The sequence below is a fragment of the Gobius niger genome (assembly GCF_951799975.1).
Source record: "Gobius niger genome assembly, chromosome: 1".
In the NCBI taxonomy this organism is placed as follows: domain Eukaryota; kingdom Metazoa; phylum Chordata; class Actinopteri; order Gobiiformes; family Gobiidae; genus Gobius; species Gobius niger.
The window spans coordinates 19,637,217-19,663,120 of record NC_136852.1 but is presented as its reverse complement, the minus strand read 5'-3'; the positions used below and the strand labels follow the sequence as shown (position 1 = coordinate 19,663,120).

Genomic DNA, 25,904 nt, shown 5'->3' with positions numbered 1-25,904 from the left:
CTCTTCTTGCTTTACAGGTTTTCCTGTTATCAGTGAGGGGGTTAGAGACAGGATAGGAGACTTGAGTGGTGGGGACATTTTTTATTTTATTTTATTTTTTTCTTACTTTTTTTTCAGACCAATATATTGTCCTCAAATCCTGCCTGTGTGAAATTAAAAAAAAATGCTAATAAAGAAATTTTAAGAAAAAATGTATTGCTAGATCTTTGTATTGTAGAAGTATTGTAACAGGGGAGGGCTTCCCGTTTGGAATGGTGTTTGTACAGGTCTGGTTTAGGGCGGTACTGTTTTAGAGGCGTTGACTGCTCAGAGGAGGATTGTTTTTGTCAGTGTAGCTGTACTTCAGGTGCCTGCTCTATTTAGCATAAAGAAAGATGGAGAATGCGTCGATAAATGGACATGTATATGATTTTCAAAATACTGCAATTTTATTACGCGAGTCTTGACAATTACTTAAATTGTCACTAAGAGACATTTAGTAATGAGCTTGTGTCCTTTTGGACCATTTTTGTCTTTTCCCTAAACTTAAACTTGACCCCCTGAGGATAACTTGTACAATGGCTGCAGAGATGGCCCCAACTGTTCCTGTCAAAATCTTCTCAGCTGGGACGGCTGCATGTGTAGCAGATTTGGTCACTTTTCCGCTGGACACGGCCAAAGTCAGACTACAGGTGAGTCCCATCAATAATCCCTATAAGCATTATTCAATATTGTATTTGACAAATGAAAAGCAGCTCCTAATCTTTCCAGATTCAAGGGGAATCTAAATCCATAAATGTGCAAAAGATGTACAGAGGGGTCTTTGGCACAATCTTCACAATGGTGAAGACTGAGGGACCCAGGAGCCTGTACAACGGACTGGTGGCAGGACTTCACAGACAGATGACCTTTGCTTCAGTGCGTATTGGCCTTTACGACTCGATGAAGCAGTTTTACTCCAGAGGATCAGGAGGTATGAGTTAAAATGGCTTATCACTGTGCATGACAACAACTTAAGGACTTTGAAAAAAAAAGTGTTATTCATTCTTTATACAAGGTAGTCCCATGTCTTTTGTGAAAGATATCTGTACCTTTTTGAACATATAGAGGAGAAAGTTGATTTTCCAAAACATCTTCTCTTAGGCCACATGCCAGTCTTTCGCAAAAGGAACATAACATGCTGTAGGCCTACTTTACCGGCACATATTTCTGAGACACCCAGTGCTGACTATTACAAGTTAAACTGGTTCAGGAGAATCCATCAAGCCTAGCGTGTTCAATCCATGTGGTTTTTGCTTGGTTGATGACCACACATGAAACACACGTATGTAAATACTCCACACTTATTTCCATCTGTCGCCTCCACTCACACTCTCAAACACACTCACTTATCCTGGCCTATTGTACATGTCTTTAGTTGTAGGGGAAACCGGAGTGTCCAGAGGAGACCTATGCAGACTCGGGGAGAACTTGCAAACTCAATACAGAAAGACGCTGTTGTTCCAAGCAACTTCTCCTGTGTTTACTTTGACTGTGTTGTGCAGATGTTGGCATTGGCACTCGGATACTTGCGGGCTCCACCACAGGAGCGATGGCGGTGGCCTTTGCTCAGCCCACTGACGTGGTGAAGGTACGCTTCCAGGCAAATGTGAGGCTGCCTGAGAATGGAGCTGTGAAGAGGTACAACAGCACTATTGATGCCTACAGGACAATCGCCAGAGATGAGGGCATCAAGGGCTTATGGAAAGGTCATCATTTGCCTGAAATTGACCGCATCAACCATTTGATGTTTTAACTTTGTCTTTCCATCCAGGTTGCCTTCCAAATATAACCCGAAATGCTATTGTGAACTGCTCTGAGCTGGTTACCTACGACATTATCAAAGAACTCATTTTGAAGTACAAGCTCATGACAGGTTTGTCCAGAATTCACTCCTCTCTCCCCTTGTGGTGTTTTAAAAATAATTTTGTTTGTTAGACAACATGCCGTGCCACTTTACTGCAGCCTTTGCAGCAGGATTCTGCACAACCATCGTGGCCTCACCTGTGGATGTGATAAAGACACGCTACATGAACTCTGTGCCAGGCCAATACAGTGGAGCCCTCAACTGTGCCCTCACCATGTTTCTGAAGGAAGGGCCCACAGCCTTCTACAAGGGGTATGTGCCACTCTGGTAATATATGGGTTGGAACTGACAAAGTTTCTTGGATTAGAGGTGACAAACACCAGGTCCATATCACTGCTTTTTGAAAAAAAAAAATTTAAACTAACTAACCTGTGCCTTTCAGGTTTATGCCATCATTTCTTCGATTGGGATCCTGGAATATAGTGATGTTTGTAAGCTACGAGCAAATCAAGAGAGGTGTCACTAGACTCAAGCAGCACTGGGCCTCAACCTGAAAAGTGTCTCAGCTGTTTGAAACTAACAAGCTGAGACATGTTTTGCTCAAAGATGAGAGCGCATGTCATTTCTTAAAGGAGCAGATTGGTTTACCTCCTGTAACTGTGTCTGTTTATCCTCCTCACTCAGATGAAATGTTGTTGAAAGAAACTGAAGAACATTTTTTATTGTTATTTTGTTTTGTTTTTTGTTTTTAATAAAACATTGCAACAGTGATTCAATGAAGAATTCCGAGTGAAAAGTGTCCCTTCTCAAGTTTAACTCCTTTATTCAGAAACGTTTGAGATCAACTAATCAAATTTGAAGTTATGAGCATTAAATGAATTAATAACAGTTTACAAAACAGAACTGATGAAACAAGCTGGTGAAGATGTGAAAATAACAAATGTTCTGAAACAAAGGTATAGATGTGCCTGAGGTCAACAGTGCGACTAGTCTTTAAGCCTCTTAATCTGCTGTTGTACCATAATCTGCTGAGTATTTCATGTCCATGATCTTGAGGCTATACTCTGCCCTGTACGGTCCTTTCAATAACTTTAATAAAAATGTATTTTTTGGAGTAGGGTGAATATGGGTAAAGTGGGACACTTAACTTTAATCATAATTATTCTGTCATTCTTTCATCGGTTCTGTGGATACAACTTCACTTCATATGGCGTGGCAAACCATAATCTACGACCAAGTAGTAAAAAAGCAGAGGTGTGTCCAATGACATAGCATTTGGGGATTTATGATCTTAAGGATATAACTTTTTAAAACAGATTTGTGTTGATAAATGCATCTGCAAACAAAACATCTCAAAATCACATGTTTTTTCTTTATACTTTTATTTTTATACGAGATTTTATCACTGTCCCACTTTACCAATGTGCTATTGGTAAAGTGGGACAGCCTCATATTTGGCAAAGTGGGACAGTGTATTTTTGTGGAAAATCCTGGGTATTAGGTGTTTCTTTTATTCACACATCTTCAAATTAGATCAATTTAACTCTATATTTCTTGTTTTCTGAGTTTTCTGATAATTACATTTCTGATTGAAGTTTTAACTCTTGTTCACCGTGAACTCTTGATCGCCGTTTAGCAACATTTCAACATTCAGTTGTTCTTTGAGGTTTCTAAGTTCTTTATTTGTAGATTTATTTTAGATATCGGCAATATATATTTCTTTGCAAATCTTTAAAACATGTTTGTTCCTACTTCACCAATCAAAGGCGGCCTGAGTTCACAGATTAACGTGTTTTTTTTGGGCATGTCCTTCATATTATTCCTCACTCCTTTATAAGCAAAAGTAAATCTGATGAAGGCACTTTACAGTATTATTCTTCCATTGTCCTGTCACTCTTGTTTTCAGTTTATACCAAAGCTCCCAGTTAGTTATTCCACACTGGAACATGTCTGACAGCACAGGCTGCACATCAGACACAGGTCCATGATGGGCCAATGTCTCGCACAACAGTTAGAATAACCATTACAACCATTCTTTGTTATTATTATTCATAACCTCTTCACATATTCAAAAAAAAGTAGTTGCTACAATAATATTAATGATTTTGAATACAAAAAATACCATTTTAATAGTGTCCCACTTTACCAATTACAAGTGTCCCACTTTACCAATGGCACCTCGAAAAATGTATCATTGGACCAACCTGTGTTTGAGGCAAAATTATAACTTCTGTGTTAAACATTTGACTTTTTTTCCTCCACTGGTGTAAAATATACATCTAAAGCTTTTTTTTTTTTTTTTAATGTAACATTAAAGACTTTCGCATTTAATTCCAAACCAAAAATGAAGTGGAAACTGAATTTTCAAAAAGTGTATTATATTCACCCTACTTGAGGTATCAGGGTTTGTTTGTTTGTTTGTTTGTTTTTTCGTTTTTTCGTTCCAGCTTCAGGAACAAGACTGACATCGCCCACTGGTGGTCATCTGTCCAACACAGAGAGGGTAATTTTAACAGTGCATTTCACAAACTCTTTCCACTTTAATTTTTCATTATACACGGTGTTGTTAAATCATAGCCACAGCTGCCCTTGGTGTAGAGACAGAAGCGCGCGCGCGCCCGCACACATCTGCGCTAATGGAACCTGCTCCGACCACCACAAACGCCACTCACTCAGGCTACCTTGAATCCCCTCACGGTCTCCCATCTAGGTACATGCTCATGTCCCTGCTTAGCTTCCGTGATCTAACGAGATCCACTAGGAACCACGGCGTAGTGTCTTGTGACCTGTTGTGCCATATGTTGATAAACAGCCAGGCCACCATGTTCTTTGTTGACGGGACTGAGCTCGTTGCCCCAGCTAAATGTGGCTCTGGTTAATCCCTAAGGTGAGCGGAGTGCCTGTCCCGCCTGCTCAGCAGTGAAAGTCTTGGATACAACAGTCCCCTGCACAGAGCTGGACCGCGCACAACATGAAATTTACTCTCGCACCCAAACACCATCAACTAGTAAGTAAAAACTGCACTGAATTTAAATGTAAAATCTCATCCAACTGGAAAAGCTGCGGTTGATTTCCTGTTTTAACCTTTATTTTGGTGTATATAGTATAGTACTAAAGCTGGGCTGAAAGAATAGACTGTAACAATTATCTAGTTATAGGCTAAACAATGTTACAACTACAATGATACATGGAATGTATTGCTTTGGCACATAACAAGATTTTATTCTTCAGTCTTATAGTTGTTACATAATAGGCTTTGTGGTTCCTGGTAGTGTACTGTATTCAGGGCATCACTGAGTAGCCTATGAGTTAAGAAAATAAACTTGTTTTTAATACTACAGGCCTACATTACTATAGCCAATGTAGGTCTACATACAGTTGAAGCCCATATTTGTGCCCTGCCCCTTTTTTAGTAATGCCTTATTGATTTAAAGTAGGTCTGCACAGCATGGGTTGTGTTGTGGGCTTGAAATTGTGAACGTACTGATGATCGCAGTAAAACCCATTCTGAAAAGATATTTTAAATTGGTGATTTGGTGATCACTAATGGTCTCAAATATTCCATTATTATTTCTTTGTGTTTTTAGTACATCTACGATGATGCATTTTTGCCGTTCTCCCTGTGGTGACCTCCACCTGTGAGTGTGGACCATGAGTGCGGCCACAGACCCGGGTTGTGGGGCAGACATGGATTCAGAGAGCCCTGGTGAGCTGGCGGACCTAGTGGCGGCCATAAACATCACGGCCAACCGCCAGACACCCCCAAATGGCTACAGGACGCAGCGCCCACCCCTCAACCACTCATACAGGAAGATGTCTCTGCAGGAGCGCCGCATCGCCCGTCAGCCCACCATCGAGACCAAGCGGGTCTCCATCACTGATGCTGAGGTAAGAGGCGTGTTCTGAGCCACATGAGAAACTGGCGACTATAAATTACCCAAGCTTTATAATAGTTTGTTTTCCTGTAGGACTTCGTTCAGCTCAACCAATACAAGCTGAAAAATGAAATTGGAAAGGTCAGTATAGCCTATGATTATATCTGAGTGAATGGATGAAAGAGTGTGATATCAGAAATCAAAAATTATGTCTTTAGTTGCAGACTTGCTGTGTAATGAAATGTGGTCTTATCACCCAGCCCTAAATAACTAATTCACTGGTTTTCAACATCTTTTCCACCAGGGTTCATATGGAGTTGTGAAACTGGCATATGATGAGGACTCTGAGGAGTTTTATGTAAGTTATATTTTAAAATATATTTATTTCAGCTTCATCATAAAACCTTCTTTCCATTACTAATGCTGCCTACTCTATGTATAGGCTATGAAAGTCGTGTCAAAGAAGAAGCTGATGAAGCGGTGTGGATTTATCCGTGAGTTTTATGATATTGACAGACGTTGCTTTGTTTAATCCATTGCTAATATTTGTATTTGAACGGGCCCTCTTAGGTCGATTTCCATCTCAAGGCTCACTGCAGGATCCATATCCTAAAGCTGTGCTACCTCTGGATAGTGTTTATAAGGAGATCGCCATCTTGAAGAAACTAGATCATAACAATGTTGTTAAATTAGTGGAGGTAAGTCAATAACAAACAATTTTGTTTTTTCCATTTTTATAGTTCGACAAATGGTTTCACTTACCAGCCAATGTACTAATTTTAGGTGCTGGATGATCCTCATGAGGACGGCCTTCACATGGGTGAGAGACTTCCCAATAATTTAATTATTATACAGTAATTACTGCATGGGACTAAATATTTTTTATTTGACCATAAGCCTTCGAACTAGTGACTAAAGGGTATGTTTTATAATCAGAAGTTTATAGCAAGATCATCAAAGAAAATTCTTTCCTCATTTAAGTTCACTATTGATGGTATTTTTTGTGTAAGGCCTGTCATGGAGGTGCCGACTGACAACCCTTTCACGGAGGAGCAGGCGCGCGTTCACTTCAGAGATGTGGTCCTGGGGATCGAATACCGTATGTGTATCGTGGATTTTCGTCAAATATTTCCAAGTACAACTTTGTAATAAAGACTTTTGTTTTTGCAGTGCATTACCACAAGATAATCCACAGAGACATAAAGCCGTCAAACCTGCTGCTGGGAGATGATGGTCACGTGAAGATCGCAGACTTCGGAGTGAGTCGTGAGTTTGAGGGCACAGACGCTCTTCTGTCGGGCACCGCGGGGACCCCCGCCTTCATGGCTCCTGAAACCATGACCGACCACGAGCGGACCTTCAGTGGGAAGGTGAGGGCACTGTTGATAGAGAACAGAGTGCGATTCATTGTGTGACATAATGTCATTGCAATAGCCTTGTGTAAATTATTGTGATTCATGTAAATTAGGGTTTCTGAAATGTACATTCACATACGCTGGATGTTGTCTTTTGACCAGGCTTCAGATTTGTGGGCGATGGGCATCACTCTTTACTGTTTTGTCTTTGGAAAGGTAAGCTGGCATCACATTGTAAGAAACTATAGGTATACAGTAAATTTACTGTGAGCACTTCACATTTCCTTTTTTTCCAGTGTCCTTTTTATGATGAATACATTGTTGCCCTTCACACAAAAATCAAGAAAGACTCCGTTGTATTTCCAGAAATGTAAAGATTTTTTTTTTCAAAACTCAAAATCAAGTAAATGTTTACTAGATGTTTTTCTTCTTATTCAAACATAATATCTTCATAGGCCAACCATAAGTAATGATTTAAAGGATCTTATTGTAAAGATGTTGGATAAAAACCCTGAAACAAGAATCACTCTGCCTGAAGTTAAGGTAAGAAACCAAACAACTGTGTCCTATTAGACACACAGCAGCAGCAGCATCACTGTGTGGACACTTGTTACAGGTGCACCCATGGGTGACTGAGAACGGCACCAACCCACTACCCCTAGAGGAGGAGCACTGTACTGCGCTGGAACTCACTGAGGAAGAGGTCAAGAACAGTATCAAGCTCATCCCCAGCCTCTCCACTGTGGTGAGTCAGAACACCTCTAAACCGAGCCAAGGCTGGTTTCAGTACTTTGTAAAGCTTTTTCACTGTTAAATAGGCTTTGGCCTAAAGGAAAATCTCTAGAAAAAGGTTTTGAATTTAATATGTGAATATACAAATTCTTGCACAATTTATACATAATTGACATTATTGTTTTTATCGTGGCTATTATTGCTGACGGACTATTTACTTGGTGTTAAATGTTTGCTGGTGAGTGTTAAATGTGGAAAGTTAATTATGTTCTTATATCTAAATATAAATCAGCCCAATATACTTCAGACAATGTGAAAGTCCTTTGATTATCCGGTTGCTACATAACAGAATAGAATGAATTGATAAAGGTCTAAAAACCTGCTAAACATGCTGTGCCTTTTTGAGGAACTGCACATGTCTTACACACTCAACAGCATGTGCAGCAGCTACATTACTGTGCTCTGTGTGTGCTGCAGATCCTTGTGAAGTCCATGCTGAGGAAGCGCTCTTTCAGTAATCCCTTTGAGTGTCAGGCCAGGCGCGCAGAGAGGTCCATGTCTGCCCCTGGAGGTCTTCTTACGTAAGTGCCCTCGTCTGCAAATCCTGCCTCTTCTGCTCGGTCAAACTGCTAGCTCCGCGATTAGGCTTCCAACAAAACAAAGCAGCTAGCAGATGCTTGGATATAAATAGCCTCTTTCTTAAAAAGCATCTGTCATCCCTTAAATATGAAGGTATTGTCATTCAATCTCTAACTTGGAAATCAGTAAATCGGTGGGTATTGATCAGCTGTAATGGTTTCGCGTTTCAGCAGTACAATTAAGCGCTGTTCAGGCAAATACAAGCATTAGTCGTCCCCTGATAAGCTAAATGGGAGCACTTACAGCCACAGTAATGGCTTTGGTGCTTTTGTTTTCCATTAACAAGTTAGTGATGTTTGCATGGAGCCACTGGTGCTGATAATTACACATAAAACAAGGAATAGTGAGCTGCTGCTGCTGCTGCTGCTGCTGCTACAGTCTACACAGCACAGCAGAGATCTGTGCCCTCACCAGGAACAATGTCTGCAAAAACTGTGACAAGTGTAGACAGACTCATTAGCAAATTTGTATTCTTTAAGTTTAAAACAATTCGTTTGACAGAAATGTCTACACTAGGATCAAGTCTAAATGTATAGATTTTATATTGCATAGTAAATGCACATTTTCATATTATACTCTGTATACCAGTTTCATCTCCTTCTGAAGTGCCATAGCACAGTGGTTCTCAAACCTTTCATACGAGACTGGACCTTCCACTTTAGGAACAAGGACTAAATCAAGTTCAAATCAGGAATAAATGGGTCTGAAACGTACTTAAATAGAACTGTAGAGTAAAGCCGGTCTAAAACATTATCTGAAAAAAGTCTAACATTTCAGATGACCACAGTTTGAGAGCCACTGTTTGCAACACAATGTATCCATTATGTACTCATTAACATATTCAAATTAGCTGAATAATTAGAGAATAATGAAAATGCTGGTTTCAAGAAGTGATGAGACTCCAAAAGAGTAAATTGATAATGTAAATGAATGAATGTGTCTCAATGTCAAATGACTAAAGCTGCTTGAATTATTGGCGCAGTGCTTTAGAGACTTCTTTTTTCTTGCAGCGACTGGGCCTCAGTTCGGTCTTCTCTCCTGTCAGTGTCTTCCATGAGGTAAATATTTCAGGAGCATTGACTTGTTTGTTCCTCCCGTGAACAGTGACAACAAAACGGTCTTAACATCAGAGCATTACTTAAGCTAAGAGTCACACGCAGATGCTGAGGTTATCTGGTCAGACTTCCCCAGGCTCATCTGCTCTCAAGTGCTAACAATGAATGAGAAGTGTTGAGATGCACAATGGAGGATGTGCATGGCCTGACATTTGTCCTCCTCCCCCTCTTCTCATCTGCAATCTCACTTAGTGCTTTCAGCGACGTGATGGACTCTCTCACCCACAGGAAAGTGAGCCGCGAGGGCAGCCGGGAGGGAGAGCTGGAGGACTTGTACGAAGACGAAGCATTTGCAGAAAGCGCTGAATAAGGAGATAGAGCAGGCCTGACAAAATGGGCTTCAGTGAGTTTGCATCAGCAGAACACATTTGTATTTTGTGTCAGTAATTAAGGACGTTTCTTGAAGCAAATGTAATTAATAGCATTTCAGTACTGTCACATGTAAATATGCTTCAAAATCTATTTTTACATTTTGCTACCTACTGAAAGACAATAAAAGATATATTTTGCTTCTCAATGACTTTAGTATATTTCAGTTTTCAATTGAGTAGTGTCAGCTGGAAGGCATCATGTATATGCTCAGGTTTTACTTGCATTCAAGTAATCAAATCGTTCTTACTACTGAAAATTGGATGATGGAAATAATTCACTAGTCCAATTGTGCACATTTACTCTGTACGTGACACGTTTATCTGATTTACTCTGAACATTTCAGACTGACTTGCAACAGTACCAGTAGAGGGCAGCACCCTCGTAGCTGTGATCAGTCACTGAAAGTCTACTCAAAACCATAGAAATCATAAGGTTAAAACTGACACACCTATTACAACTCACTTTTCGCAGATGCATTCTACATTAAAATTAGGTCAATGTTATCATTCCAAGATTAACGGGGTGGGCAAGTTTGTGTCTATAACTGTTAAAGACGAGAACGACATCCCATTCTCCAAGGCGTTGGTACTGCTATTAAAACCGCTGGTAATAGCGCTGACAATAAGGAAGCATGATGCTGCAAAATGCAAGGAGCTGCTACCGGTCACACCACAGCAAATGTGCATAGTTCTATTGCCAATAATACAACTTATTGCATTTTAGGGTTTATATGCATATTTTTCCTCATATTGATCATGTCATTTTTTTTATTTTTTATTTTTTTTATTTATTTTTTTATTTTTCATATTACAAATAAATAGTTTCAGCTGATTCATGAACATAGACTGTACAGGCCTTTTTCCTCGGGAAATACGTCCCACTCCAGTATAATAACACACTAAAATCTATCTATCTATATCTCCTATATCTATATCTATACAACTCCAACAGTCAAAGAATTGTCCAAAAACCTGACCAGTAAAAAGTAGCAAGACAATTATTGAGGTTAGACCAAAGTTGAGATTGTTGTTTCGATTAAATTCTGATTATTTGTCCAGCCTTAATGCAAAAAGTTAAAGCAATTGCATAACATGCTGTATTTTGGCAATACTTTGCGTTTTGGAACAGGAATGACACAAATATTCTAGACAGAACAAACCAGGTATGTGTTCAAATGCCATTACCCATAATCCCATATACATGTTGAGAGCATTTGTATTCCACAGTGTTTTATGCCATTGCAGTTTTGTGAGACCAAAGAGGAGTGTTTCTGAGGAGGATTTCTGTGGAAACTGTTGCCATGCAACAGCACAATGCTGCTCTCATACAGAGGAGTAACTTCACTGTACACTGCTCTTTTACGAGGTGCAGCTGAGCACAACCTGGTTCATATACATTTACACTTTTACTATCAGTACTTCACCTTTATTTCCGCTAAAATCCTTTGAGTAATTGTTGCTATGGCCTGATGAATATATGCCCAAGAATGCTTTGCTCAGTCTGGTCCCACACCCAAACAGCACAGATTTTCCACAAGCAAAACCCGCCTCAGCCTCCAGCTTTAAAGCCAGCACTCGTCAGTTTGTCCCACCGTTAAACTATCCTTTCTCGTGTCTCTGTGATTATGACTAACCTGTTTGCCCACTGGTTAGCAGCTCTAAGCTACTCACAGACTACAAAGGGTTTCTGCCTCCATTTTTACACTTTCGGGAATTCCCTACCCACACCCAGCTCATGATTCACCTGTTCAAATCAGGCAGCTACACGAATGCTGAGGGTGGCATTGGTGGCATGTGGTGCCCTGAAAGCAAAGGCACATGCTTCTGTCTGTAGGCAAGAAATAATTGCTTTAAATGTGTCCTTATTTTTAAATGTTTATAATTGGATCAAAAAGACTTAGATGCTGAAGGCTATAAGAGCACTCACAAGTTATTATCACATTGTAGGCCAGTCAGGGCTTGGAGCACAGATCCCTAAAATAGATGTTACACTTTTATTGTTATTACTGGCTGCCTGTTTGCTCCACTAACTGTTTGCTAGACCAGTGACAAGTCATCTTGCCACCAGACTGTCTCCTCTCACACTCAAATCCAGCCAAATCTGGTGACATCTCTCAGTTACTTTACAACCGTGCCAGAACAGCACAACAGATATGGAGAAGTGTGGCTTCCCTGAGGGCGGCCCTGCAGGCACACTTATGGTCTCTGTTAGTTATAGCAACACATGAGACAAATATAGTGGGTTTATGCTCATTATCTGAACGCATTTTTCAAACTTTGGCTGCAAAGTGACCAGTAGGCGAAATGGAATGGGTCAAATGCTGAGAATAGATTTCCATACGGGGACAATAACATAGCTGCAATGGGTCACACAAGTCACACATAGAGCCAGCCCCATGCGTGCACAAAGATAGAAGGTGCTCCCAGCGTAAACTGAGCCAAATCAGTGCATTATAATTAAAGCCACACCAAGTAACATTTCACCCAATAATTATTTAGAAAAATGAAGGAACAAACATGTGTCAATTTGGTTTAGTCCTCATCCCAGCTCATTCTTTAATTACCCACTGTAAAACTAGCATTTTTTGTCTTGTCGGTCATTGGGAGTAGGGTTTGTGTTACTTTCAACAGTACAGTCGAAATTGTTACGGAGTGTGCCTTTAAAGAGAAAGAGAAAGTTATTTGTTGCTACAATTCTCTGTACGTACAATAAACAGACTGCCGTGTACCTTAAAAGAAAGTGAAAGAGAAGCTCCATCCATTAGACGGTGTATATGAGAATGTTTTGGGACAAGCGCTGCCTAAAATAGAACCGTAAAACCTTTTAGCAGAATATTGTGTCACCGTATAAGTCATAAATAATAGAAAGTCTAAATGTTACTGTAAATTATTAATTGTGCAGCAGTTGTGTGTAACATCAGTCTTTGTGCAGAGAAGAGCCGGTCGTAATGATACCCACTGGATTGTCTGCCTCTCATGAGTGTGATGTATTTGTTTTATAAGTGGTCATCAGACTTCCATGAAATTTTGAACTCTGAATGTCCACACTTTGGCCCGTATAGTGGAGAGACTGTCACATTGATGTCTCTGGTCTATTCAGTGTCTACTCACAGGCTGCAGGGAGCACTATATTTAGATTTGTAGATCGTCCCCTCGTTCTTCTCTCCATCTCTGCTTCATCTTTATTTCTCTGTCTAATAGCTGGATATTTCTGGAGCTGCTCAGATATCATCGTCTTTGATGTTCAAAGTGTGGATTTCATGGCGACGTATCAGAAACTTTAAAATATTGCTTGTCATCCTTGTTCTTAAATGTTGACGCAAGCAGATTTTTTTTTTTTTTAATATCCGTGCTTCTATTTTTAATCCTTCCTTTGTCATAGTGATATTATTGTATTGTTTTGATTGGCTTTATGCCGGATGCTCTTTGGAAAGAAGTGACTTTGGACTGGCACATATGATAATGTACCAACTTTTCCCAATATTATCCATTATTTATAAACCGTTTGAATTGACAGGCGTGTATCTTGTATAACATTGTCATCGTCATAAATTAATGAATGATCAAATTACCTACTCTACCCTTAATGCCCTTGGGGTATACAACACAAAACCCAGTGAGGGGGAAATGGTGCTTTCTGTGCAGAGTTAACAAAGGAAATCAATTCGCTAAAACAAAGAGAGAGAGCACTCTTTTGATGACCTCTGAATTTATTTATTTTTTACGGAAGGAACCAGCACCAAATAGCATGACTTTGAGAAGGTATAGAGCACAGAGTAATTAGTGAGGCAATGACTTACATGATTTAAACCCAGTGTGCCCTGATACACCTAACTACAAAGATTAGACTAAATGAACGCCCTTACTATGCTGCAGTGGGACACAAACCATAGAAATAACTAACAAGATATTTGATCCAGTGATTAATCTCTCTGGGCCGATAAACTATTGTGATTTTAGTTCATTATTTTCCAGAGCTCTTGGTATATGACCTCTGCATCTCTTGGGGAAGGTTAGATCAAGTAGTCCAGTTTGGATGGAAATGTTTGTAACCCTTGGTGCAACAAACATGCGGTTGCTGTATGGTAGTATTAAGGTTGCATTAAAAATACAAATCTGCTGGAGGAACATGAGCATCACTAGACTAGTGCTGTGACAAAGTAGAGGCCTATCTAGCCAATATTTACCTGTGGCACTGGTCAAGCAGCATCAAGCAGCATCAACACATTAAAATGCCTTTGGATGATACTTTTGATGCTGTCATCCAACAGTGTCCACTGTCCTATGCGCTTTAAGCTTACATTTTTACAGGATGCAAAATGTGTCCAGTGAACAGTGCAGGAAGGAGCTGGGCTACCATTGAGATCCTTATTATAGCCCTAGCAACAGCAGCGGGATTGGTGGGAGAGGAGAGAGAGCCGGGCTGTGATTGGTTGGTGACCAGGACCGTTCAAAGCACAGAATTTCATCTCATGAAAGGTTCAGTGCAGCAGGCTGCAGTGCGAGGCTGCAGTGTGGTGGGCGGTGGATCCAACAGCTTCAGCAGTTCAGGTACTACCACTGTGGGCCTCGGCTGAAATACACATGGCTTATTCAGCTGTGATTAAGTACAGCTATGCAAATGCTTAAAAGGTGCTCTAAATCTGGTCTATCAAGAGAATCACTGGATGGTCTCTCCCTTGGCGTGACCACAGTCTTTTGAAGTAATACTCTTTGATCTATGGCCTATTTTTTGTTAATGAGTACTACGCCCCTTGAAAACCCTGTTTAGATGCAGCACACAGATATGTGCATATGTCTGTACAGCGGCTGATAGGCCTATTTATTGTATGTCTACCTAGGATACAGTCACTCCCTAAAGTTACTTGAGGTCAAATAGTGTACAGATGATGGGTTGTCATCCTGCTATATGGTCTCACATGGGTACAGTATAAAGAAATGATAATAAAGAGTACAGATAAATAAATAGCTTTAATGGACAACAGATGGGAACCAAAAACTTTCAAAGAATACAGTTGAAATCTCAGCTAGTGTCCTTATTGAAATAGGTCTAATCTGCTATTGTCAATTCTGGATGTCTTAAACCCTTTTTGTTTTTCCATGTCACAAAGCAGGGATTAAAATCCAAATAATAAAACTTTAAAAACACACAGATTGCTCAAAAAAACACAAATACCTCAAAAGTAAAATTGTGCATTTTCATGGCAATGAGTGAAAGTGTCCTGACATGGCTTCTGACAGGTCTCTGTCACTGAGAACCTTCCATTGGCCACAAAGAGAACATTAAAGCTCATGCTGGACTCTAATCGACCTATGTGCAATACTATTGTGTATGAGAGCAGCTGCACAGAATTAGGCAAAGGGGTCCATGCTATTTGTCTGGCAAGACATCAACTTTATACCAAGTTAAAAATAAAAGGAGGCAGCTGTAACATACTGTGTGAGCTCATGCAGGCTGACTCATGGTGGTGGCATAGTTGGCATACATGAACAACTTTGTGTGACTGACCTTAAGGCTTTAGGTTTGTCATCTAAGTCACTACAACTAAATGAAAATCACCATTCTGTGTATTATGAAAATAAAGTCCCCGAACTGCCATTTTCTTCCTTATAAACCTATATATAGAATTAGCAGCATTTGAATCATTTCAGCAGCTTTCTGTGCTTTGCAGCAAGTTTGTTCTCTCCCATTTGTCAGTCATTTGATCTTTCTATTTGTGCATTATTGAATAGTAATATATAGATGCTGTACACACAGACAAGGGGACATAACTCTACTTGCAGACATGCGAGCAAACTTAAATACTGGCAGACAACTCCTTTTTGGTAAAGGTTGACTTGCAAATGAGGCCTATTCAAATAAGATACAGGCACAAATAGAAAGCACATACTGTAGTAAAGGCGCCAAGCAAGGTGAAACATCTATGAAATGGCTTTCCACATGTTGGATGATAATACAATACACTAGACCACCACGGAAATGGCGTGTTAATAATTTTGTCATTATATTTTTTATTATCATAGCTATTATTTTGATTCTTGTGCAACTGCTACATAATGACTCACATTCAAGATATTTTGTCACTCAATAACAGCTAAAGGTATAAAAACAAAAAAATGTATACTGTTAAAAATAAATTATATGGTCCATGTGGTGAATTCAAAACAGAAACATTGAAGCTGGAAACGTCACCATTATTCAAACTGGATAATAGCATGACAAAAAATACTTAAATACTGTTCAAACAAAATATACCAGAATCATACTGTAATGTGACAAACACCAGCAGCTAAGGTTAAGTGATCACTGGTGGATTTTTATCTTCCTTTTTTCAGTCATTAACAAATTAAATACACATATTGCATGTCACTATAGCAACGCCCAATACAGGTCAATTTTTACGATCACCATTTTGGTATAGCAAATCAAAACAATAGCAAAACAAAATAAATTAAAAATAAACATTAGACAAAGCCTGTTTTTCAATCATATGAATACTTAACACCCACAGTATAAGTTAATAAAGTCAAGCTACTGTATATAAATACATCACCAGCATGCACAATATTGAATTATCGATATTATTGTCATCATCTTACACTGAAGAAACAGTATAGTAGGCAAGTGCATTTAAGAAAACAAACACAGAAGTAAACCACAAACTCTGATGCTGCTTTTTATTTCTTTTTTTTCTTTTTTCTTTTGTATTGTTAAGTCTCTGCCTTGAGTAATCTTCACGTCCAAAACAATATGGTTCCAGTGACAATTGAAGACTATTCTGTGAGATGCTAAATGCACTTCAAACAGAAAAGGGGAAATACATTTGTTCTAATTTCTATTATAATTAAAAGTATCATCACCTTAATTTGGAGGAAAAAAATGTCTGTCATGTGGGCCCTTTACCACTACTGGAACCAATGCAAACTATTTTGTGAGGCATTCCCATTCAAGCATTTTCTCTCTTAAGTGACTCAATTGCATCTCTATCGCGCAAAAACCTAACTAAGCAGCTTATCTTGATAGATCAAGATCAGTTCCTATGCCAGTGTGAGGCTGCCATTTCAATCCAACAACAACCACTTCAGGCTGATTGACTGACATATCAGTGGTTTGGCAAATGTCAAAGAGAAAATCAAGAAGACGGAGGCCCCTTTCAACTGTATATATATTTCTATATATATTTAAACTAAGATTTCACCTCCACTTGCACCTTTCTTTTGATTCTTTTCTTTTAACTCATGGAAAAATAAAGAACTGCTGCAGCGGTAGTATCATCGGCAAAAGCGACTGCCAAAGTCCACCGGCCTTTCAAAATTGTTTCGAAGTGTGTCTTCTCTTTAATTGTTGCCCTCCCCGCCCTCGTCGTCCTGCTGGTCACTTGTCCACAGTGTCAAGTTGTCTCGCAGCAGCTGCATGATCAGAGTGGAGTCTTTGTAGGAGTCCTCATTGAGGGTGTCCAGCTCAGCGATGGCGTCATCAAAGGCGGTCTTGGCCAGATGGCAGGCCTGCTCAGGCGCATTCTGGATTTCGTAGTAAAACACAGAGTAGTTGAGAGCCAGGCCCAGGCGGATGGGGTGGGTGGGCTGCATGTGCTCTTTGCTGATCTCATGGGCCTCATTATAGGCCTTCTCTGAGGACTCCACCACTGTAGCCCTCTTCTCCCCTGTGGCCACCTCCGCCAGGTACCGATAGTAGTCGCCCTTCATCTTCAGGTAAAACACTTTGCTCTCGTGTTGCGTCTCGCTGCAATTCTTGATCAGGAAGTTGTCCAAGAGGTTGAGGACATCCTGACACACAGCCTCCAGCTCCTTCTCAATCTTCTCTCTGTAGGCACGCACCATCTCGATCTTCTTCTCATTGCCATCAGTGGAGGTTTTCTGCTCTATGCTGGAAATGACCCTCCAGGATGAGCGGCGTGCACCCACTACGTTCTTGTAGGCCACAGACAGCAGGTTCCTCTCCTCATTAGACAGGGCCTCGTTCAGCTCTGTGACCTAGAAAACACAGACAAGGGGGTTCAATCACCAGCACCAAATGCATAAGACATGGGAGCTGTTATTCTGGGTGCCTTTACATTTTAAAACCTTGATACAAACGATGAGAAATATTTGGCATGAGCAGGTCCTTGTTTCCATGGTAATACATTAATATAGAGGCCTTCAAGCTCTTCCTGCAAGGTGGACCTCTAATGTAAGGTGAAAAGTATATGCAAGGGAGCAGGGGAGGCCTGGATGGCTAAAATATTCCCACGAGCACTTGAGGCCAGCTGCACTGTAAATGAAAACCATCACTGCCGAAGCAGTTCACGTGTCCCAGTGACCTTCTCTCCAGCGCCGACTGACCTTTTTACCTACCTAAGCCACTATACCTCTGCATCACTCTTATCTGCACATGCACATTTAGAAGAGGAACTAGACCATACTGCAATCGGGACATAGGACTCGGGATAAAGGACTTTAATATGTAATGCATTATTAAGGACAAAACACAAATCTCAGCATCTTTAGTCTTCAATTAGCATGTTTCTCCTTGACGTTTTGACATTCACTGCTTGGGGAGTGGAGCACAAACATGGCGGCCAATTATTAACGTCACTGGATAGATAAAGAGGAGGGCGAAAGCCTCGGAGCTGTAGGCCTTTCAGCGTCCGGGCCACGATTGACATACAAACCTATTGATCTGATTTTGGAAAGGAGTGGACCGCCTGAATGATAGGGAAATGGTATGGCAAACTATACAATGATGTGGACGCGGATGCCGTAACATGGAAAAGTGTGGTCAGTTCAAAGTCAATAAAGACATAGGGTTTAAAAGCCAAAATGTTGCTTGGCATTGGTGAGGGATTCCCTGCTATTAGAGAGTGAGAGCACACACCTCTGCAGACACAGCCCGGGACTGACATGGCAGATTGTTTAAAGGGAAAAGATGCCAACTCTGCACTGGCATCACCCCACCTCCAGCAACCAGAAACCCAGATATCGAATGATCCCCGGGCCAATTGGAAAGACACAAAAATGCTTCCCGTTTGACGCCTGTAATGATATCATCTCGAGTGTGTGAGCTCAGTTACAAAGGCGTCCACTAAGATGCTGTGAGTTCTACTTTGGTATGACACAGCATTTTACTGCCTTGCACTGATTTCAACTCAAGGGTGAGTCCAGTTCTCAGATTTTCCTTACAGGCCACAGGGAGGGACGCAGGCGGATAAGGAAAAAAAAAAAACAACGTCCCAACAGTGGCCAATAAGGACTAAGAAGGGTGCTATTAGAGGAAGGCCATCCATGTCGAGCCCCATTACAAAGCCTACACTGTTGTTAACCTAAATGCGCTTTCAGGGGCAATAGATTGTGCTTTGGCGCAGATAGAGCAAGGAGTGGGAATAAGGAGAAACGTGCAAATCTGATCATTGTGTCTCACTGCAATATGACAAAGAATATTCTAGAGATGGTGCTGCCTCCTGCGTTAGTTTGAGGGAAAGCCTCTGTGTGGAGCCATTTGTTACAGGCTCATTAACAGCACGGCTCAAAAACACCACATAGTTACTACATAGGCCTATTATTTCAAAATGATCGGTTAATTGATGATCTTGCACGGAACATGACAAAGAGGGGAGGAAGAGGAAGAAAGAAAGAAAGGGTGAGATAAGGGGAGGTGAGGGCGGATGGGGGGGGGGGGGGGGGGGGGGGGGGGGCGCATTGGTAGCAGCAGTTGAGAGGCTTTTTTTCCCCCCCCAGAGCAACCTCACATGGCTCCCCGACAGCAGCGGCAGTTTGCGTTACCTTTCAGAAATTGGGCATAATGGAGGGAGGGGAGGTGGGCTGCGAAAGGGGAGAGGGAGAAATGCAACGGAGCGAGCTCATTATAAGCGACAAGGGAAACGTGCAGTGGGTATAGGGCCCTGTGCGCGTTCCGCTGTAATATGGCTTCATTGAACAGCGCGGCCAACTACAAGGCACCGCCCAAAGAGTGGTCGGGAAGGGAATAAATCAGGGGGAAATGGACCTGGCAATTGAACAAATGGATTATGTGACTATGAGAAACACAGACACCACATCATAAGCAGGCATCTAACAAAAGTACCAAGTAAAATGACTAAGGCTTTTTGCCAGGCAGCTCATTCAAAGTGAGATCTCATTCATACATGTCACTCACAGTAGCCTAATATGCAAGTTTCTAACGGACTTACCGATTTCATAGCAGCCGCCATGTCATCATATCTCTCAGCCTGCTCCGCCAGCCTGGCTTTCTGAACCAGCTGCTCGCGATCAACCATGTTTGCCTGGATATTTGGACGCTTGGTCGAGCTTGCTCTATTCGGGTATAAGGAGTGAAATGGCTGTTATTTGAATCGCAATGCAGTGAAATCCTAGGCGCACCTCACGCTGCAGCTGTTCCCTGCTGTCTGTCTGTGCACCGCTCAGACGGGACACCCTCTCTCCTCCTCCTCCTCCTCCTCCTCCTCCTCTCCCCCTCCTCACACACTGTTCCCCGGCTGCGTCATCACTCAGGAAGGTGGGAGTCGGTGCCAATGATGTAACACACCGTACATGGGCACCAGTGGGCCACGCGCGCACGAGAGCAGCACAGGCGCTCATTTGGGCTTGTGGGATATGGAGTTTTCAGGGAACAATAGTCGGGGTGTATCCCTGGCCAGATGGTTCTACACACCATCTACAGGTAGCAGCTTACAAGACGTGGCTAACATTGTAGTTGGCTTGTAATGCTTTGCTTCTTTGAAAAAATCCTGCTGTTTTTCCTGCCGATTTCAGCCCTTGGACCTAATTTCCAAGGTCCGCGCGTGTCATGGCCCCCTCGATACAAAGATGTCACGTGGGGGCTTCCAACAACATTAATCACAAAGAGGTCTCTTACATTTTAAGTATCCTGCATTTTCATTGATATAAACAAATAACAGTGCGGCTCGGACCCGACTTTGGGAAGCACTGCCCTATGCAATGTTTGGTAAGTTTGGACATACTACGAATGGAAAGGGAGATGTGCTTAAGCAGGCAGTGAAATGTGACATCTGAGTATTTCCTTTTTAGGATTAAATCCTGAGCAAAGGTCACCAGGATCTGTGATCTTAAGGACTGAGTCATTCTGTGCGGCAATAAATGAGCTGAGATGGCACATGTCCAAGGTACAATCACCCTACAAACGGAAGGCTACTTAGGTATGAAGCAGGGAAATGATTTACCTACTTTGTTCAAAAAGCCGCTTATGATTTTGATAATAGCGCCCTCTTCTGGTTATAAACAAATAATAAATCAAATTTTGTATGAAGGCAAAGTGACAAAAACAAAACAAGCAAATATAAATTCCTAAGATTTACAGTGACATACACTCAATATGATGATGAGCCTATATTCTGTGCACACTGGCATCTTTAATTATTTACGCTGAATTGAATCTTTATGGTGTAACATACTCAGATCTCTGTGTTTGTGAAGGCAATGTCAACACTCCTCCCTCTTTTATGACAGATTATCAGCCGCTGACCTGACCAGAGGTCACACAGGAAGTGTTGTGCTGTGAGTGTGAGCAGTAAAGTAGGTCAAGTGATCAGAGGAGGAGTCAGGTGAAAGCGCTGACTCTTGTCTGAACTATCACCATTTTGTCTGAAACGCTATGTTTGTGTCTCTGCTTTAGGTCTGCATGATAAGAAACAAAAAAAAAGTGATATTCGATATTTTACCATAACATATTTCAACAAGATTTGATTGATTACATTTATAAAAGTGACTTTTCTTTTCTGCAAAATTTGTCAGAGCAAGTCTTAAAAACAACTATATCTGGAACAAAATAAGGCTAAATGGAACTTAAGTAGGAAAGTCATGAGTAAATCTAAACTGAAAATGATCATATCTCTGTCATGGTAAAATAACTTTGTGATTTTCTGATACATCAAGTTTTTTTTGTTTTGTTTTTGTAGCACCTTTTAATTACAACCCAGGGCAACCCATTGAGTGAGATTATTGCATTTACTCATTTTCCAAATGAAAAGCTCATTATTGGGTCCATGCCATTATATACCCTTTACAGTACAACAGAGCTCTAGTTCTCTCCACTTCCTCCTAAGAGGATTACAGTATCAGCTGCTTAGCTTTGTTACCTCAAATAAGGATGAGGCTAAAGAGCTGTGCTGTCTTCTGCAGCCATCTGTCTGATTGGAGACGTGGGCTCACGTAGATGTTCATGGACAGTCTGGAGCTGGATGTTTTGATATTTCCAGATGAGGTGAGAGTCGCTACACCCGAGGATCTGCGGGAATGGGAACTTGAGACAGCCAGCCAGGTTTCTATACCCACTGTGCGCCTGTTTGTGGCACTGTACCCATACAACCCTGCGGCAATGTCTCCAAACTACGAGGCCGCTGCTGAGGAGCTGCCTTTTGTCCCAGGGCAGATAATCAAGGTAAAGATAAAAAGTAGGACAATAGACATTTCTGTCAGAGCTGGATGAATACATTTTTTAACATGAAGAGTCTGTGTTTTTTAGTAACATAATCCAATATGTGTTGTTTTCCTGTCAACATGAAACTTAATTAAAGATTTGCTCATACTGGAAAAAGTAACCAGAATAATAAAGTACTCTTAAAAAGTAAAGTACATGTACCTGAATGAATGTTACTGAGTTCTTCCACGTATAATGTATATTTCAGTGTTTAATTGTGGCAGTAAGTAATTGATAATAGTTTGAATAATTTTATAATGACAGAACCCATATTGACAGTTAAAAAATACATGCATTCATACAAATAAAATAAAATAAAATAAATTGTCGGCTAATTTATGTTCACGCTGCGCTGTATGTCCAGGTTTTTGGAGATCAAGACTCAGACGGTTTCTATCGCGGTGAGTCTGGGGGTCTGTCCGGGTTTGTGCCCAGTAACATGGTGGCTGAGGTCCCAGTGGACGATGACTACCTGAAGCACCTCCTCCTGCAGCAGGGGTTCATTCCTGTCGACCACGCAGGTAACAAACCTCGGAAACACTGCTTCACGCAAGAAAAACTGTCAAACTGAGGTCAACTTAAAGTATGCGTCTCATTCTGAAACCAGAGGCGCGTGCAGAGACTGGGTGGTTTTCAGAAAATAGCAAACCACTCCCTTTAATAACGGTTTTGCGCACATATTGCTTTAAAAAAAATTTTTTTACTGTAGTGCCAATAACAAAAATAAATAGCTTATGTGTTTCTATAAATATTTACATTTTTTGTATATCGTAATAACCCAATAAACCCCCATTTCTTGTGCGTTAAAGTTCTGTAGTTAGATCTCTGGGTCTTTAAAGAAAGCCCCGAAAAGGTTGTGCACCACTAGTCTACATGGTCTGCAATATGTAAAAAAAAACTTAACATGCAGCTTCTGTTTTGTTGGGACAGGCATGACTTTAACTCCTGAAATAAGCAGTAGCACGATGAGCATTGCAGAAGACTTGGTGGTCCGACGAATGGTGGCCTTATTCGACTATGACCCCTGGGAAAGTTCTCCAAACGTTGACAGTGAAGTAAGTCGGACTTGTAAGCCTGTTTTATTTATTTTTTGCCCTAAATCAAGTTTACTTTCTTCAAACAAATGTTTCTTTTTCTCTTAGGAGGAACTAGGTTTTCGCTCAGGGGATATCATTTATGTGCTTGGTGAAATGGATCAAGATGGCTTCTACTATGTAAGTTTTCCCCATATTGGAAGGCTTGAATCAAATCTGGTTAGAGACTTAGCAAAGGGTTTTCACAATGTTTTTTCTTTCTTTGACTGTGATATGTAATTTCAGGGAGATCTGCACGGGAGAAGAGGTTTGGTCCCCTCCAACTACCTGCAGCCACTGCCATGGGATTAGCTCATTTTAGTCTCTTGTCTTTTTTATCATTGTTATAAAGCAATAGAAGAATGCCATATACAGAGCAGCTTACTGGGTAATGAACACATTCACACACAATTTAAAATCTGTTTATTCACACAGACACTACTAAAACCTGGTTATAAACCATGAAACCGTGTGTGTGGAAAAACTACTTTGTAACTAATGTAATGAAGATTAGCCTTAAAAGTACACTTTTAGTCTCCGACCAGAGTGTATAAACTTAGTGTATTCACATTTGCCTTATGCCCAGTTTGGACAGTATGTTCTTTTTTATATATATATACAAAACAGTTAAATTATTGCACTCTATTGTTAATTTTGTTTGATGCAAAGTATATTAAAGAGGAGTGAAATAATACGGTATAATGTTTTTGCTCTTCTATTAAGAAAGCATATGTATGGGTGTATGAGCGTAACATTTGTTAACTTAAAAGGCATTCAAAGGCACATCTCATCTGGACAAATAAACCCTCTGAGACATTGCACAACACTATTTATTTTCCCCATGATTGTTTTTTTTTTTACACAAAATGTTAAGGCAAAAAAAGTCAGTCAGTGATTTTTAATGGTTTCATATCTCAAAAATGACACTTTGTTCATCATCAGCAAGACACACACACGTACACAAAAGTTTGACAAACACCCATGTTCTTCTGTGACTCCACTGCAGCCAACAGTCCACTCATCCATAAAGTAGGAAACACTACACAGTGCAGTGAAGTTTAGTAGTGCTTTCTACTTTATGGGTGACAACACTGTACATCTGTCGCTTCTGGTAGTTCCTCTCTGTACAAAACATCTTACAAAGCAGGGTTTCTTCTGATACTCTTCCAAACATGACAGTGATCATTTCATTCAGCCAAAAACAATTAGCAAACTATTCAGTGTTGCAATATACATACAGAGTAATAACATGTGTTGAGCTCTTACCTGTGTCTGAATGGCGGCAAAAAAGGAAAAAACCCAGAAGTGTGCGTGATCTTATATTAGCCCAAACAGGAAACGTGAAAAAATGCATAGGCCTATGTGAAGCGTACCGAGATGTTAACACCCACACACAGAGACAGGATATTCAAATGCATAGACAAATTACCATTCAGATAAACTATGTGTATGATATAATACTAGTAGTTAGAAGTTTAAAAAAAAGATAGAGGTGCATGTCTTTGAGTGGTTCTTCACACAGTATTCTGTACTTCTGCTAGAAAAATATTGGTTTGAAGCAACAATACTCTTGAGCCAAATACTTTCTTCATTGACATGCTTTATTGACAAGTTAAATTTATGTAAACTTACTTTGTGGTTCTTTGGGAAAAGTTCCTGTTTACACTGAAACTTTGTGTTCAGTGTAAACAGTTACTCATGAAAAGTGTGTGAGTAAAATATTCTTTAAAGTACCGTTATTCTCAAGTAAATATTTTTAGCTGCTCTACCCACCAGTGTGTAGATTTATTTAAAGATGTATGATTATTTTTTAACAGTACTTCATGATATGCGTGCACCAGTCAAAGCTGTGGTGTTTTAAACTGAATTACTTTAAGGTGTCATGTCAGTGGTTGATGTTTCTGAGAAGTGCTTCACGCCTGTGCTTGAGCGGAGGTGTGGGGGTGGCTGGTGGTGGTGGCGGTGGTGGTGAAGTTCCCCATCCTGTAGCAGCAAATGCGCAACAGGCGTGCAACTGCAGAAGGTTCACAAATCAGCATTTAGCCAGCAGAGATAGAGCGGGTGTCCTCTCGTTGTCATGCCGACCCAAACCTCAAAGTCACACCAAAAGGTATAGAAGGAAATGGGGGATGGGCACCAAAGTAAAACTGCAAAACCAGCACATTTATATATTTCCATAAACCTTGTAAGCTATTTATTTTGTGCAGTAGCCTGACTATTTAAAAGTGGTCCTGCACAGGTACATTGGTAATGCTTTTGAGACATGAGGAAATGTTTAATGTGGTCAGAATGCATAGTGCATCAGAGTTTGTTGCACTGAACAAATACATTAGGCAGGTAGAACAAAACAAAACAAGAATTCAGAATAAAGCGTGTAAAACGTAGCGATGAATAGCTGCATTGCATTTGGATTTCAGCAAAACTAAATGTTTTACAATGCATTCAGACGCTGTGTGGAAAGGCAG

At 40.6% G+C, this 25,904-nt stretch overlaps 4 protein-coding genes across 6 annotated transcripts; 3 read left to right on the top strand and 1 right to left on the bottom strand.

Moving 5' to 3' along the window:
* Nucleotides 1–380: 380 nt before the first annotated feature.
* On the top strand, nt 381–2,480 carry LOC306978104 (dicarboxylate carrier UCP2-like). The gene is made up of 6 exons (XM_079576580.1): nt 381–671; nt 751–952; nt 1,524–1,727; nt 1,793–1,894; nt 1,957–2,137; nt 2,268–2,480. Exons 1-6 carry the CDS (start codon nt 558–560, stop codon nt 2,377–2,379), a joined length of 915 nt encoding a protein of 304 aa, XP_079432706.1. The 5' UTR covers nt 381–557; the 3' UTR covers nt 2,380–2,480.
* Nucleotides 2,481–4,511: 2,031 nt separating this feature from the next.
* Nucleotides 4,512–10,026, top strand: camkk1b (calcium/calmodulin-dependent protein kinase kinase 1, alpha b). 2 transcript variants are annotated; one of them, XM_079579128.1, is made up of 17 exons: nt 4,512–4,832; nt 5,413–5,713; nt 5,794–5,841; nt 6,005–6,058; nt 6,143–6,194; nt 6,271–6,398; nt 6,484–6,520; nt 6,598–6,619; nt 6,711–6,799; nt 6,871–7,070; nt 7,218–7,271; nt 7,352–7,425; nt 7,511–7,598; nt 7,672–7,800; nt 8,265–8,368; nt 9,437–9,484; nt 9,734–10,026. In XM_079579128.1, exons 2-17 carry the CDS (start codon nt 5,477–5,479, stop codon nt 9,849–9,851), a joined length of 1,482 nt encoding a protein of 493 aa, XP_079435254.1. In that variant the 5' UTR covers nt 4,512–4,832; nt 5,413–5,476; the 3' UTR covers nt 9,852–10,026. The 2 variants fall into 2 exon arrangements, with proteins under 2 accessions (XP_079435254.1, XP_079435255.1); XM_079579129.1 differs by having other exon boundaries at nt 4,516–4,832; nt 9,770–10,026.
* Nucleotides 9,782–23,956, top strand: LOC306979959 (RIMS-binding protein 2). 2 transcript variants are annotated; one of them, XM_079579147.1, is made up of 6 exons: nt 9,782–9,884; nt 22,146–22,327; nt 22,731–22,887; nt 23,297–23,421; nt 23,509–23,580; nt 23,686–23,956. In XM_079579147.1, exons 1-6 carry the CDS (start codon nt 9,875–9,877, stop codon nt 23,749–23,751), a joined length of 612 nt encoding a protein of 203 aa, XP_079435273.1. In that variant the 5' UTR covers nt 9,782–9,874; the 3' UTR covers nt 23,752–23,956. The 2 variants fall into 2 exon arrangements, with proteins under 2 accessions (XP_079435273.1, XP_079435272.1); XM_079579146.1 differs by lacking the exon at nt 9,782–9,884 and having other exon boundaries at nt 22,032–22,327.
* Nucleotides 14,865–20,360, bottom strand: ywhag2 (3-monooxygenase/tryptophan 5-monooxygenase activation protein, gamma polypeptide 2). Its single transcript, XM_079577584.1, has 2 exons — nt 20,100–20,360; nt 14,865–17,907 (listed from the first exon to the last, which is right to left on the bottom strand). Exons 1-2 carry the CDS (start codon nt 20,184–20,186, stop codon nt 17,251–17,253), a joined length of 744 nt encoding a protein of 247 aa, XP_079433710.1. The 5' UTR covers nt 20,187–20,360; the 3' UTR covers nt 14,865–17,250.
* Nucleotides 23,957–25,904: the final 1,948 nt, after the last annotated feature.

Coding starts and splice junctions, on each gene's coding strand:
- LOC306978104 (XM_079576580.1), top strand. CDS start 558: ATGGCTGCAGAGATGGCCCCAACTGTTCCTGTCAAAATCTTCTCAGCT. Junction 953..1,523: donor TTACTCCAGAGGATCAGGAG/GTATGAGTTAAA, acceptor TGTGTTGTGCAG/ATGTTGGCATTGGCACTCGG. Junction 1,728..1,792: donor CATCAAGGGCTTATGGAAAG/GTCATCATTTGC, acceptor CTTTCCATCCAG/GTTGCCTTCCAAATATAACC.
- camkk1b (XM_079579128.1), top strand. CDS start 5,477: ATGAGTGCGGCCACAGACCCGGGTTGTGGGGCAGACATGGATTCAGAG. Junction 6,059..6,142: donor AGGACTCTGAGGAGTTTTAT/GTAAGTTATATT, acceptor CTCTATGTATAG/GCTATGAAAGTCGTGTCAAA. Junction 6,521..6,597: donor TGAGGACGGCCTTCACATGG/GTGAGAGACTTC, acceptor TTTGACCATAAG/CCTTCGAACTAGTGACTAAA.
- ywhag2 (XM_079577584.1), bottom strand. CDS start 20,186: ATGGTTGATCGCGAGCAGCTGGTTCAGAAAGCCAGGCTGGCGGAGCAG. Junction 17,908..20,099: donor TGGCGGCTGCTATGAAATCG/GTAAGTCCGTTA, acceptor TGTGTTTTCTAG/GTCACAGAGCTGAACGAGGC.
- LOC306979959 (XM_079579146.1), top strand. CDS start 22,103: ATGTTCATGGACAGTCTGGAGCTGGATGTTTTGATATTTCCAGATGAG. Junction 22,888..23,296: donor CATTCCTGTCGACCACGCAG/GTAACAAACCTC, acceptor TTGTTGGGACAG/GCATGACTTTAACTCCTGAA. Junction 23,422..23,508: donor CTCCAAACGTTGACAGTGAA/GTAAGTCGGACT, acceptor TTTTTCTCTTAG/GAGGAACTAGGTTTTCGCTC.